This window comes from Phoxinus phoxinus (genome assembly GCF_949152265.1).
Source record: "Phoxinus phoxinus genome assembly, chromosome: 16".
In the NCBI taxonomy this organism is placed as follows: domain Eukaryota; kingdom Metazoa; phylum Chordata; class Actinopteri; order Cypriniformes; family Leuciscidae; genus Phoxinus; species Phoxinus phoxinus.
The window spans coordinates 27,885,064-27,899,361 of NC_136891.1; the positions used below are offsets into that span (position 1 = coordinate 27,885,064).

The following is a 14,298-nucleotide window of genomic DNA, read 5'->3' on the forward strand; positions in this document are numbered from 1 at the left end:
ATCATTGTAACAGCATTTAACAAAGAGATTGCCTATAATCACAGGCATTTCTCGCCACCTTTCTGTGACAGCTCTGTGTGCGTTTTCCCATTCCGCCTGCAGCTCGCTGAGGCCTGTGTCTGAGGTGCTTGTCTGTGCACATGTGTCTCTCAGATCTTGAATCTCAGAGCGTAGTGCAACCAGTTTACTCTCCATGTCCGTCAGGAAGCGCAACCTGAGAAAGAGAGAGACACTGGTGAGACTGAGACATATCATCTACTTTATTGCAAGAGATCATTTTATTTTATTTCAATCTCAGAAGTCATTTAACTTCTTTCTAAAACTCTCTGAAACAGATCAAGTGCAGGTGTTACTGTGAGAAATAACTCATGCATCATTCACAGCATTATTTAGATTTACACTGATATTTTTCTTAATTAATTGTCTTCATGTCTATATATATCGTAGTGATAGTTTATTTAAATAATATTGTAGATTATTTTAATATAGTATACTAAATTAACATAACTAGGACCATGTTTTATTATTTGAGTATAAACTATACTTTAAAATATTTTATGCAAAACAAAGGAAAAATAAGTCCTGATTTATTTTATTATTATATTGCATTTTAATTTATATCGTGTATTACAATTGTTATTCTAAATAACATAACTCCTTGTTTAACATAACATCACAAATTCAATTCAATTAAATAAAAATGATTACTTTAGAAATATTGTGTAAAACAAAGAAAAAAAAGCAGTACTGTTTTATTTTATATTGTATATTGCAATTGTTATTTTATTTACTATGACTAGCACCTTTTTAAATGTAACTTCATTTAATAATTTTCACAATCTTGTATGCAAGTATGCAAAACATGAAAAAAAAAAAAAAAATCACAACCAGTCAAATTTTGAAGTATGTTCACCTGTGCTGTAGTGCAGGAAGTGTGGGCTCCTTCAGCTCGTGTCTTTCCAGTGCCACCAGTACCTCCCTCAGGGCGACCTGCAGGCCCATCCTCTTCCTACCAAACACTCTCTGCTCTCCCTTTTTTCTTCCTTTCCCACCTCTGTCAGGTCGCCTCGGCCCTACAGCCATTTTAGTCTCAACATCTTCTGCATGCAGAGCCAAAGCTGACACCATCTCATGACAGCTGCCTGGTTTATCATCCAAAGTTACTCCCATACCAGCGTCATCTAGCAGTCGGTCTAGCTGAACCGATGCCTCCCTGGCCTGTCGAAGGCTTTGCTGGATGGAGACTAAGCTGTAGCTGTGGTCTGAAGTGCTGTGAGCTGTCGTGAGGTCGTCATTCACCTGGTGGAGTTGGAAAAGGAGGTTCTCGAGGGCCACGAGGGCCGATTCGCTCTTTCTCAGACATTGTCTTTGCTTCTCCAGGCATTTCGTGCGGTCGTGGAGAGTTTGCTGCAGGGGTAGACGGGCTTGGAGCTCAATGTGACTCAGATCAGCAGCGTCACTAACTGAACCATCACTCTTAAGCAGAAACAGCTCTTTCTCAATACTTTCATCTAGACGCTGAACAAATAACAAAGAGGTCACAATGAGTTTGAACATGTACTTTACATGGACTGATGTAAATTTGCATTACACAAAGATTTCAAATGTTCAATTTTCTTAAGAAAGTCTAGCATGTGATGATGTGAACAGTAGATGTTCTACAATACATAACACCAAATAAATCAGGGCATCTAAATGAAAGGATCTAAAATACACAACTACCTCTGCAAAATATATGCCAGCTGGAGGTGAGAAAAACATTTAGATATACAAGTGTCTGCAAGCATGAAAATTAATTTGTACCTTTAGGTCTTCATGTAGATTTCTGGCATCAACAACTGCAAAGTTTCTAATATTCAGAGGTTTCTGACTGATCAGTTTGAGCTGATCAGAAATCAGTCTGATCTGTATGTCAGTTGACTCCAGCAGCTTTACTGCCGTTTCAAGGGACTTCACCCTGAACAATATATAAAATAACATTATTATTGTACCACTTATGGCTAACAGTATCTCTGTTCCACAACCTAGTGAGCTCCCTTGCAGTATCCCAATAGCCCAATGTCCTCATAAGTGACAGATTTGGACCTGATTTACATAGACAACAGCTCTGTGAGCCAGACAAATAGAGCACAAGAGAGACTTGACAAATGATTTCAATAAATATTTATTATTTTTATTTACTGAGAACTATTTTTAATAATGCTTTTCATAAATAAATGAAAAATGTTGACAAAACTGTTTTCAACATAGATAATGATAAGATAATGATCATCAGCATGTCATAATGATTTCTGTAGGATCATGTGACACTGAAGACTGTAATGACTGAAGAAAATTCAGCTTTATCACAAGAATAAATTACATTAGAATATATTAAAATGGAAAACAGTTATTTTGAATAGTAGAAATAAATTGAACAAATAAATAAATTACATTAGAATATATTAAAATGGAAAACAGTAATTTTGAATAGTAGAAATAAATAGAAACAAATAAATGCAGCCTTGGTTAGTATAAGAAACTTCTTTCAAAAACATTTAAAAAATCTTACTCCAAACTTTTTAACAATAACTGTAGTCTATGAGACAGATTTACTAACAGCTTGCGCCAGCGGAAACCCTCTTTCGGCATTAAAAAACTACTGTCAGAGTATTTAAATGAATCATGCAAGGTGATTTTAGTGGAGCGGCTTAGTGCTTATGTTTATGACTGCTCATGCCAATTTTCACGCTTGTATCATAAACTGAACGATTATATCACTTAGCCACTCCACTATTTACTAAGGTTTGACCTTAATTTACTGGCATTTGCGCCATTATTTACAGCCCCCCAAAAAGCATGTCTTAAACCTAATTTGTGCAGCTCTGGGTAGATTGTGTTGGTCATTATGGAAATTATCCGGCTGCGTCAGTGTTCTTTAATTTGCGAGTCGTCAGTAGATCAAGCGCACAACTTTCCACTCCCATCGGCACATTTATGGGATTGCGCTCTCGCTAATTTTCCGTTTAGTAAATCTGGCCCTTAGAGTGATGCCTTAGAATTTGTCCAAAATAACGAATCTTAGCAGGCAGCATCATTTAGTTGTTTACTTTGAAACAAACCTAAACATACTTTAGCATATGTGGGCAGCTCTCAGGGTTTTGAAAGAGACCATGTACATGTCTTACCTGGCCTGAATGCACATCTGTTGTCCCCTCCACTGTTGAATGAGCTGCGCTCTCTCCTGTTCCATGTTACAGCCATCCTCCATGTGCTGAGAGCTCTGGGAATACTGAAGCTCAAACTCACACCACAGAGCCTCCGTCTGGTCCTTCAGAGCCTAAATGAGCACACAGCTATTTGTATACAAAATGCACCCTAAATGCAGGAAAGTGGTGCGTGAGACTTACCAGTAGGTGCTTGAGTTGGCTTCTCAATGAGTCAGCAGAGAAACTGGTGTTGCTGCCGGGGCTGATGGGAAACTCTGATCCCAGCTGCTGACTGTTGTTAAGCAACTTCTGATGGAGGACTGACTGTGCAGTACAGTAACTAGAAAATATACATATATGGTTAATTCAGCTACAAACTTGTTTAGGTTAGAGCATATTACTCATGTTTAGGTTTTAAGTACAGTATTAGCTTTTGATTATGATAGTAGCATTGGATGGCTGTTTATTTCAGGTTTATCTGTGTATATTGTATCTGTCCCTATTCAAATAAACCATAAATAAATATAAAATGCTTGTAAAGATGATTTTTTAAAATAAATAATTTAAAATATATTTTTTAATAAATAACACATTATTTCTTTACTTATTTCATTAAGTAATCATTATGAGCATTTTGAAATGTAGCAGCAAGCATATAAGCTACATACATATAAGGGTTCTAAGCCATTTCCAATATCTAAATATATATACTTCTTTAAACAACTTTAAGGCAGAGACTTGCATAAAAAGTGCTTACCTGCTCTTAGCTTCCAGTTCAGTAACCCTCTCTTCCTGTGCTGAACAGGGGTGGATGATGGTTCTCTCTGGTATCTGTTTAATCTCTACAATGTTGGTCTGGACAACAGCCTGAGAGAGAACGACCACAGTGTCATTACAAGTAGGGTCAAACGACCCCAGAACAAGCAAATACACTCTTCAGCAGCCCTAACCAATCTCAGCAGATTAACTCCTCTGAGCTGTCCATGTGCTTAAGAAGGTCAACAACATCCAATCAGAGCTGAGAAGTTTTCATAAGATTTAGCTCAATGTTTGGCTACAAGCTAACTCCACCATGCCAGGAAAACGTGCCATGTTAACACCGGGCAGATATAACGCTAAAACAGATGCTTTAGTTTCTGTTAGTGTAAAGTCATGTTGGTTTGAGTGACTGAGAAGAAAAAAATACTGCACTAATCAAAAAGAGATAAAACAGTCATGTCGCGCACACACAGACATGCAGCATGAGCACGTGTACCTGTGAGTGGACGAGGCTTAGGTCATCTAGCAGTCGAGTCTCTCTCAGCAGGACACAATCCTTGACTGCTCCCCCCCTGCTGAGAACACACATGCACGTGTTCACTTAGCAGACTTTTATATAAAGCTAATTAGAATTATAGTTCATATACATACTATGACAAAGTATGTACAGTACACAAACAGAAATACTCAAGAGCCCACATTAGTTAGTGTAGTCTGGCTATAAGAAAGGCCAGAGTTTGAGGAAGACACACTCAAAATCAAATGTTCAAATGTATGGGGTCAGTTGAATTGTTTATGTTTTTAAAAGAAGCCTCTTATGCTCACCAAGGCTGTGTATTGGATCAAAATTCAGCAAAAGCAGTAATATTTTGAAATATTATTAGAATTTAAGATCACAATTTTAACATTTTAAAATGCAAGTTATTCCTTTGATGACAAAGCTGAATTTTCTGCAGCCATTGCTTCAGTCTTCAGTGTCTCATGAGAGATCATTCTAATATGCTGAGCTGGTGAAATTATCAATGCTTAAAAAAACATATGCAACTTAAATCTTAATATTTTTTTAAATATTTAGTAACATTATAAATGTATTTACTGTCCCTTTAATAAATTTAATGCATTCTTGCTGAATTTCTTTTAAAATAAAATTCTTACTGACCCCACTCTTTTGAATGTCATAACTTTTTTTTAACAAAACACTGTTGTTATATTTGAGCATGTGTGAGGCAGGTCTTAGAACAATAAAATGTCCATTAAATATAGAAAGTATTTTATTTCTAAAGCATATACTGTACTAGGAAATATATTATTAATATAATATGACATATAAAACTTTTCAGTATATAAAACCAAAGTTTTCCCTCCATTTCTCACCTGTCTTGGCATGGTGCCAGGTCACTTGTGGAGTCTGTGTGGTGCTGAATGCTCTCCGCTCTCTTTGTGTCCGTCCTCAGGTCGGCAGTGCTGAGAAGAACACTCTTTGCAGGCTGCAGACTCTCTTTAATTATTCTCAAGGCTTCCAGATGCACTGAGCGCTCAGATGCTCTGGCACATTCCTGAGGCACAATCCTTCATTAATTAACTACTTACAAACTCTTACACAATAATCATTAATTAACTACTTCCAAACTCTTACACAATAATGATATAATATACAATGATGATATATTAAAGTGTACAATAAAATGATATAATAAAATGTATTTGTATCTATACAGATGGATTATAACGATAAATATAAAAACTTTGACTACTACTGTTGTCTGGTAGTGTACAGCTACGTTTCAGCTAATATGAGTTAATATTCTAGTTTCAGTTCTAGATCAGATCAAAGGAGTCTTCTTTGCGGTGCTGAAAAGGCTTGCTAACTTGACTAACTGGTTAGAGAGCAAAACAGGCAAAATGTGATTACCGGTATATAGCTGAAAGGAAAACATGTAACTATCTATATATCAACCTGTCCAAACATGCATGCAGTCAATAAATGATCCATTTTACAACAATCCTTGATAATTTAACCATTATAGAATGAGAACGGTTTTTAAAAAAAAATACTGAATAAGGTTTAATAACTAATTTAGGTTTAATGCAGTTATGCTCACATACATTAGATTAAGTAGATTAAAGTATGTGTTAGCTGAATCCAGAGTATTATACTGCTTAAATAACATACACAAAGTAAAGTTCATATTTATAGTAGTTCAATCAAAAGGATGTTGATTTAATCAATTATGCTGGGACAAGGTCACATAAGAGTCATGGTGGCATTGGCCACCCAGGAGAAGGGTCTGGCTGCAGACTTGCAAGTGATGTCACTGACAGAGGAGGTGCAGGTGACTGAGAGTGCAAGTCGGAAAGTGCAGGGCAAGTCTACAGCCAGATCCTATTGGCCACCCAGACTGCCGGCTGGAACACCAAGTGTCAGAAAATACCAATGGTTTGGAAATAAATAAACTACCCTTACCTCCCATTGGACCCTGACTGACTGAGACAGGAGGTCCATGTCTTTGAGCTGGGCATCAGAGCAGAAATCCCCCATTCCCTTCACAGCTTCTAGAAACATCTCCAACACTGCAGGCCTCAGAAGACGTGATATTGCCTATAGAACATAAAGACAGAAGCAGACATTAATAGCTTGTGTGAATGTGTTTTGGCCAACCATACGTTTTGTTTTTTTATATTATTATTTGATTGCAAATAATTATTGGATTGAAAATTCACAAGATTTGAAATGGTCGCACCTGTTTTTTCTTGGATTGTTTTTTAGATTTGTCTCTGGTACCGATTACAGTGATGACATCCTGTATGTGTTCATGCAGGTGCTGTTTGGCTTTATCCAGTCTGCTCCTGGCTAAAGCCTGAGCTCTGGCATACACCTCATTTCGTACTGGGACATGAGGAACACCTATAGCCTCTGATGGCTGTGGTAAGCTGTGACTTTTGGCTAGAACCATTTGTCTCTGGTCTAGGGTTGTCACTGAGGTCTGAGGTTGCCATTTTGTTGGTGAATGAAGGTGCTGTTTGATTGGTGTTCTTAGTTGAGTTACTGTAACCGGTGTATCCAAACAAGTGCTTGGACAGGATAAAGGTGAGGATGGAGACTGTGATGGCTCATTGGGCTGGGGAAAGCTGAGGCTTCTTGCTAAAACTCTTTCTCTTTTGTGTGGGGATGCCAAAGAGGTTTGAAAAGCAGATGATTTAGGCAAAGTGCTTTGGCTGAAAGTAGCTGAAGATGTAGACTGGAGAAGGTCTGATGGCTCAATGTCACTGTTTTGTCCCAAGCCCGTAGAAATAACTTGAAGGTCTGTTGATCCAAAGCCACTGGTTTGGCTTGAGTCTGTATAGAAAACCTGGAGAGGGACTGTTTGGCTTGAGTGTGTGGAGATAACCTGGAGAAGGCCTGAGGGTCCAAATCCACTGGTTTGGCTTGATTCTGCAGAAATAACCTGGAAAGGGCTTGACGGTCCAAAGCCACTGGTTTGGCTTGATTCTGCAGAGATAACCTGGAGAGGGCCTGAGGGTCCAAAGCCACTGGTTTGGTTTGAGTCTGCAGATATAACCTGAGGAGGGCCTGAGGGTCCAAAGCCACTGGTTTGGCTTGAGTCTTTAGAGAGAACCTGGAAAGGGCCTGAGGGTCCAAAGCCACTGGTTTGGTTTGATTCTACAGAGATAACCTGGAGAGGGCCTGAGGGTCCAAAGCCACTAGTTTGGCTTGATTCTACAGATATAACCTGGGAAGGGCCTGAGGGTCCAAAGCCACTGGTTTGGCTTGAGTCTGTAGAGAGAACCTGGAGAGGGCCTGATGGTCCAAAGCCACTGGTTTGGATTGAGTCTGTAGAGATAACTTGGAGAGTCCCTGACGGTCCAAAGCCACTGGTTTGGCTTGAGTCTACAGAGATAACCTGGAAAGTGTCTGAGCGGCCAAAGCCACTGGTTTGGCTTGACTTTACTGAGACAACTTGAAGGTTTGATGGTCCAAAGCTAGTGGTTTGGATTGAGTCTGTAGAGATAACCTGGAGAGTCCCTGACGGTTCAAAGCCACTGGTTTGGCTTGAGTCCACAGAGATAACCTGGAAAGGGTCTGAGGGGCCAAAGCCACTGGTTTGGCTTGACTTTACAGACACAACTTGAAGGTTTGATGGTCCAAAGCTACTGGTTTGGCTCGAGTCTACAGAGATAAGATGAACTTCAGTCTGGGGTTTCATTTGAACCTTCCTGACAACAACAGATGAAAGCAAAGGCTGTTTTACCTCTGCTTGCTGTACTTGGTATATATCTTTCCAATGTTCATTGGCAGATTTATCATGAAGCTGAGGAAGAACCTGGGGATGTAAGCCAGTGGCTTCCAATTCTGACAGCAGCTGAGAGGAATGATGTTCTTTGTTTTGAGATTCTACTGGGCTCTCTAGAAAAAGTTTGCTGCTTTTTGAGAATGCCTGATCCAAATTGTCTTGAAAGGTTTCAGTTTGGTATTCAAGCTGAGAATGTGCATGGACAAAAACCTTGGTAGCCGGTTGTTCACCTTCAGGCTGTCCTTCGCGCTTCACTCCATGAGAACTGAGCATCTCAGTAACCTCCTAACAGACAGAGGAAGTTGTGAGAATTTACATCATCAAGATTTTAAACATTCCCTAACTGATAGTGGTCTGCAAAAAAAATGCACCTGACAGTGAGAGACAGTCCATTTCAATCGGTCTTGTAGGCCTGATGTGCTGAGATAAGGCAAGGAGGATTTATTTTGCACCGATGTCACAAGCACCTGCAGGTCCTCACCTTCTGTCACCACCTGTCCTTCCAATTGTAGACCTCTGGAGATCAGCGCCTGCAATGGGAATCAAAAGAGACGACAAATGTGAAATCTCTGCTTTGATCAACCAAATGAACTCAAGAATTGTTGATTCTGCTCACTTTAGTCCTGAGATGTGGCCCCCAGTGGCCCCTATGCTGCCTATCTTTTAGGAGCTGCCAGACATCTTGGGCCTCTGAGCTCCAGTTTTCAAGCTCAGCCAGCCTGCCTTCGAGCAGAGAGGCCGCTCTCTGAAGTCCCTTGCACACCTGATCCACCCGGTTCAAAGTTTCAAATATCTGCACAGAAACATGTCCACAGATTTGCTCACTTCCTAGTTTAAAAGAACTACTCTCATTACAGACAGGGTGTTTTAAATGGATAGTTAATACAAAATTATACATTGTTTATCCGCCCTCACGATATTCCAAATTAAGGGTGACGCAATTTACCCACCTTGACGATAACCAATATATTGCATTAATACTACAAATATATTAATAATGTAAATAATCAAGCACCAGCAATTATCTGGTTGACCTTCAACATAGAAGTCGGCATTGCACCTTAACTCTGGTTGCCACCCATCGAAAAATGAAAGAAAAAAAAGACGTTGAGTCAGTGTGTAGCTACTAATGTCATACAAAATCTTGTCAGAGAAGATTCATTTTACTGATAGGTTTATTTTTTTCTTACAAAATTTCTTTAGAGATTACGATAATATTGTTTTCCTAATTCTTTTGGCCATGATAATCATTTAGTGAAAATCACTGTATAAATAGACATGTACAACTGAACATGTCTGATGAACTTTTTTTTGGAAACACTGACAAAAAAAATTATTCGTTCACTCAAAGACTTGATGGAGTTTCTTTAAAATTGTATTTATGTGTTCAACGCGATAACTAAGGTCAAATAAATAATGACTAAATAATTGTATTTTTGAGTGAACTATTTTGTTAATCTACAACACATCTAATATATTTAACCTGAACACCTGACAGAATATTGCCTAACCTCTGGGAGAGTTTGTCTGAGTATCTGAATAGTTTCCTCTTTGCAGTCTGGAGATGGAGATAAAGAGTGCAAATCAAACTGGGAAATCTTCTTAGTTATGCCCTGAGTAAAGGATAAAACAAGCATAAAAATTAAGAAAGACAAACAAAGCAATTAAAAAAAACATCTAGTTTTTTTAGAATAAAAAACATCCTAAAACATCCAGTGCGAATTGCATGAAGCACTATAGCAAGGATAGAAAGATCAGTATACCTGTAGTTTTTTCCTGTAAATACGAAGAGGTGCAGATGACACAGCCACAGTCTCTCTAAGCATCCAGCCAGCTTCCTGCATTAGGCCCTGAGCAGCTTGAACACCCAGGACTATACAGATGGGCTGAGGGGCCACTGTCTGAAAACATGCCATTAAAAATAGCATAAGCCCTTCATTGTTAAACAAGAATATACATTTAAAAAATCAATAACCATAATCTGTTCAATGGTGTAGAATGTAAAATGACAAAGAACAAAACATATACACATGCTTTGATCAACAGTAAGGACAAATGATGAAGCAGAACAGAATGCTCCTGTGCTTTTGAAACACAATAGTCTAAAGTACCAGCTTGTCAGTGTATTACTCAAAGAAAGTGAAAAATAGTTTGTAAAGATCAACCAACAAGTTGTGCAACTTACAAGATAATAAAAGGCTGGGTCTTGGAGGTTTAAAGACAAAACTATTTACTCAATCCAGTAGAACAAGTTGTAATTGAAAAACTGCAAGGATCCAAAATAACCTTTTTTGCCACACCTTCTTGCGAATGAATTTGCCTACAGAACAACCACTGGCTCTGCTGCACCCCTATACCTAAACTCACTACTTCAGACTTATGTGCCCTTCAGAAGCTTGCGTTCTGCAAGTGAATGTCGACTTGTGGTGCCATCACAGAGGCACTTTCACGGGCCATTACCTTGACACTTCCCTACTGGTGGAATAACCTGCCCATTTTCAAAAAACAGCTAAAGGCGCATCAGCTGTGCTAGACTATCTAGGACTTACATACAGTTGCTCTTTTGTTGGTACAACTGCTTTTATTGCACAATGCAGCCCATTGTGTCATCGTGTTTTGCAGCTGCTAATACAAAAATGTTTTGTTCTCATACTTAAATTATATTCTGAAATTGGTGTTGTAAAGTAAGTGAATAGTCTTGTGAATAGTCATGTGATACTATGCGTGTAAACATTTTTTAACAGGCATCCTAGATAAACTTTCCACTGAAATGTTGGTGTCGAAGTTCATGTTTGCGAGAGATAGTGTATTATGTTGCAGATTCTTAGAAAAGTTACCAGAAACTGCTTTATTTCTTTGTCAAAGACAACTTTTACTCACATTTTTGGTGCTTGGCAAGTGTTATTTTAGACCCTGCTGAAAACTAGAGGGGTCTGTCTTTACAAACTCACAAACTTGGTCCTTTTTATGAAGTCAGCCCACTGCATGTTGAGTCTGCGGAGCTCTTCAGTCAGAGAGCGGCTGGTGGAGGTGTCACTCATCTCAATGAGAAAGTTTCCCGCCTCGTTCAACTGTGCTTGATGTGAACTCCACTCATTCAGGCTGGCGGAAAAATGCTTCTGCTGCATTATGAAAGAGATCACAAGACGAATGACAAATGAAACTCTGAAAAAAGCAACCATGAACAAAAATAATGCCCAAACCTAAGCTATCACCCTCATGACTTGAACCAAACAAACATCCTAACAAAGATAAATGCCCTTTGCTTTAATATTTTGATGTCTAATGAAAGGTAATGTATCATCAATACATTTTAAACACGGTTAAGGTGTCCAAATATTTTTGTGGCCACTGTATACTTTTGTTATTTTTTAAAGAAAAATTATGTACCTCTTTCCCCTGAGCCTGTGATTGGCCCTCCTGCCCCAACCAGACCTGTAATAGATACAGGCAGTCTTTGTAGGACTCCCACGCAGCCAGCACACGCTCCATGGTGGATCTGACAACTTCTGCAGCTTCTGCACTGACACCTGTCTCACTATCAGCCTCTTTTACTTGCCTGTTCACCACAGGTGTATCGTCTGCTGAAAAAGAAAGAGAAGAGAGGGCAAATCAGACATAAGTCACAGAAAGCAGCCAACGGCTTTTGTTAAACCAAAGTATAACAGAACTTCAATCAACACAATCTTACCCAAAGCTGCTTTGCTTGTATAACTGACTGCTGTGTCCTTCAACTTATGAAGTGCTTCCTTCAACATCCACACCAGGCCTCGCTTGTCAACAGTGTCCTAATTGGACATATACACATTGCTTACAAGTCAAAGAATTAAAGAACATAGAGTGCTGTAGGAATGAGTCCTAAAATCTGGAAACAATTGATCATCTTAGGTTTCATTCAACCTGTCAGTGCTTTTTTTAAATTGGATTTTGGTTAAATGCTTGAAATAAGGTCTGTGGTGAACACAAGCTCAAGATATCTCATCAACAACAACGAAATACATCAGTAATAGTCCGCTTGAGATTTTTTAAAGCTTTTACATGCTTTGAAAAAGGCAGTTTCTAATAAGTGGCTAAACAGGACTATAGCGGTTGTCAGGAACATTAAACGTCATCAAGCGAACAGGAAAACTACTCAACTCACGAAAATGAAAAGATATGTAGGAAGTTTAGTGGTGGTGATGTTTAAGGAAACCATAAATGGCCACATACATGCCAATCCTGTAGCAGAGAGTGCACAGACTCCTGGGAGCCGTAAGGTGCTCTCCACAAGCTCAGCTTAGACTTCAACTGTCCCAGTAGGTCAAGAACATGATGCATCTGCTCTTTGTATTGTAGCTTGATGCCGTGGTATTTGGCTGTCACTCTGGCACTGGTGAAACTAACATAGAGAACAAGGAACATTAGCAAGGAACCTGGATTTCTAAAGAGGACAACAATGAGAAAAAAATGAAGGATGGCCCTGCTGAAAAGACCTTTTAGATCAGCAAACAGTGCTGGTTTGGTGCTAGTCTAGGGAGTCTTGAAGCTATTTAAGAAGCCTGGTAGGGACACCAGCATCCCATGTTCAAAACACAATGCTGGTCTTTTCAGCAGGGAGGACTAAATAGATTTTGTTTTCCAACCGTCTCTTGATTTCCTCTAGCTTCTCGATTGGAACTTGAGGACAGCCGTTATCATCTGTGTTACGGTATTGATGAAGGGTGTTCAAGTGCTGGCTTAATTCCTCAACTAAGACCTAAAGAAACAGAAAGCATAAAAACAGAGACACATGTAATTCAGAAATACACATTGAAGCATGATAATACATGGCAGCACACTGACCTTCAGCTGTTCTTGCTTGTGTCTGGCATCTCTGACAGCAAGAACATGATCTTCTGTTCTCCCGCTGTCTTCAGAGAGCACAGTCTCCATAAGCTGGAGCCACCGGCCCAATGTGTTCAGAGGGGCTGGCAAAGCAACATCGAGCTCTGTTCTGTACTCTTGTAACTAGGAAAGAAGAAAAAAAAGTTTACAAAATAATCGTGCTGAATGTTTACTAGTCCCAACAAAAAAACAAGTGATACATATTATTTTTAAATATATTTTAAGAATATATTAGAATTGTTTTTTAAAATTAAATGTTACAGGATTGAATTTATATTCAAATAATTTATTATTAACATTTATATGTATGCATTTAGCAGATTCCTTTTATCCCAAACATCAATGGAAAAACAAGTAATGCATCACAGACCCAACAATATTCATAGTACACAATGTCAAGTTCATTAGAAAGCTATATTACTATATGTTGTCATGTTTTTTTAATTTATTTAGGGTTTTAATTTATATGTAATTAATAAAAAATGTAGGTTACTTTATTAGGTTGTTACTTGTTATGTTTAATACATCATTCATCTTTTGTTTATTATGTTTTAAAGCAAATAAAGTTATACTGCTATAAGGTTTTTCCATGACAGCTTTAAATTCAGAAACTGTTTTGCAGGATTTTGTTTTATAATTTGTTCGTATTTCGTACAGTTCGAACCAAGACTATCAGACCTGTCACAGATTCAATATGTATTTTGAGACATTTAATAGTCAGAATTTACCTTCTCCTCCATTGTGTCCCAGGCCTTCCTCAGTGCCATTTGCTCCTCACTGGGTTTAGCGCAGCGTCTCATTGCACTAAGCACTGGAATAACTGGACGTCGCTGATCATAATAAGTTCCCACAAAGTTCTGAAATGCCTTGGATAAAAACAAAGTCACTCATTCAGGGCTATTCATAAGTTGTGTTTAACATTAAGAAGTGATGATTTATGATTTAACATTCAGCATACCTGATGCCTTTCTGCATATCCTCCCCCCCCTGTGAAGGCCCATGCCTCCAGTAATTCCTGATAGGCTCGCTGTAGCCAGCATTTCATCTCTCTGGCTTTTTGATTAGGTGAAGCCTTAGGGCAGGGCAAGGAAAGAGAACCGAATCAGAGATTTATTGTTGAATCAGAAAACATGCTGAAACAAGTAAAGGCTGACTCTGGAATGATACATAGGAGGAATTCACAAGCGATCCGTGAC

The 14,298-nt window shown here is 38.8% G+C and overlaps 1 protein-coding gene across 6 annotated transcripts in view; it reads right to left on the reverse strand.

Annotated features, from left to right (window-relative positions):
* The window catches only part of syne2a (spectrin repeat containing, nuclear envelope 2a), an 89,328-nt gene that overhangs the window by 62,908 nt on the left and 12,122 nt on the right, over nucleotides 1-14,298 (reverse strand). For 4 of the 6 annotated variants that reach the window (XM_079583881.1, XM_079583880.1, XM_079583879.1 and 1 more), the window contains 22 exons: nucleotides 14,061-14,174; nucleotides 13,831-13,968; nucleotides 13,061-13,225; nucleotides 12,862-12,974; nucleotides 12,449-12,617; nucleotides 11,931-12,027; nucleotides 11,630-11,823; nucleotides 11,191-11,361; nucleotides 10,003-10,140; nucleotides 9,751-9,852; nucleotides 8,856-9,032; nucleotides 8,611-8,769; nucleotides 6,689-8,524; nucleotides 6,412-6,546; nucleotides 5,322-5,503; nucleotides 4,444-4,522; nucleotides 3,946-4,055; nucleotides 3,390-3,528; nucleotides 3,168-3,319; nucleotides 1,804-1,957; nucleotides 914-1,518; nucleotides 59-214 (listed from right to left, as the gene is read on the reverse strand). In XM_079583881.1, coding sequence (XP_079440007.1) covers nucleotides 59-214; nucleotides 914-1,518; nucleotides 1,804-1,957; nucleotides 3,168-3,319; nucleotides 3,390-3,528; nucleotides 3,946-4,055; nucleotides 4,444-4,522; nucleotides 5,322-5,503; nucleotides 6,412-6,546; nucleotides 6,689-8,524; nucleotides 8,611-8,769; nucleotides 8,856-9,032; nucleotides 9,751-9,852; nucleotides 10,003-10,140; nucleotides 11,191-11,361; nucleotides 11,630-11,823; nucleotides 11,931-12,027; nucleotides 12,449-12,617; nucleotides 12,862-12,974; nucleotides 13,061-13,225; nucleotides 13,831-13,968; nucleotides 14,061-14,174 — 5,285 coding nt within the window. The remainder of the gene's footprint in view (nucleotides 1-58; nucleotides 215-913; nucleotides 1,519-1,803; nucleotides 1,958-3,167; nucleotides 3,320-3,389; nucleotides 3,529-3,945; nucleotides 4,056-4,443; nucleotides 4,523-5,321; nucleotides 5,504-6,411; nucleotides 6,547-6,688; nucleotides 8,525-8,610; nucleotides 8,770-8,855; nucleotides 9,033-9,750; nucleotides 9,853-10,002; nucleotides 10,141-11,190; nucleotides 11,362-11,629; nucleotides 11,824-11,930; nucleotides 12,028-12,448; nucleotides 12,618-12,861; nucleotides 12,975-13,060; nucleotides 13,226-13,830; nucleotides 13,969-14,060; nucleotides 14,175-14,298) is intronic. The other 2 variants (XM_079583877.1, XM_079583878.1) reach the window with 2 other exon arrangements.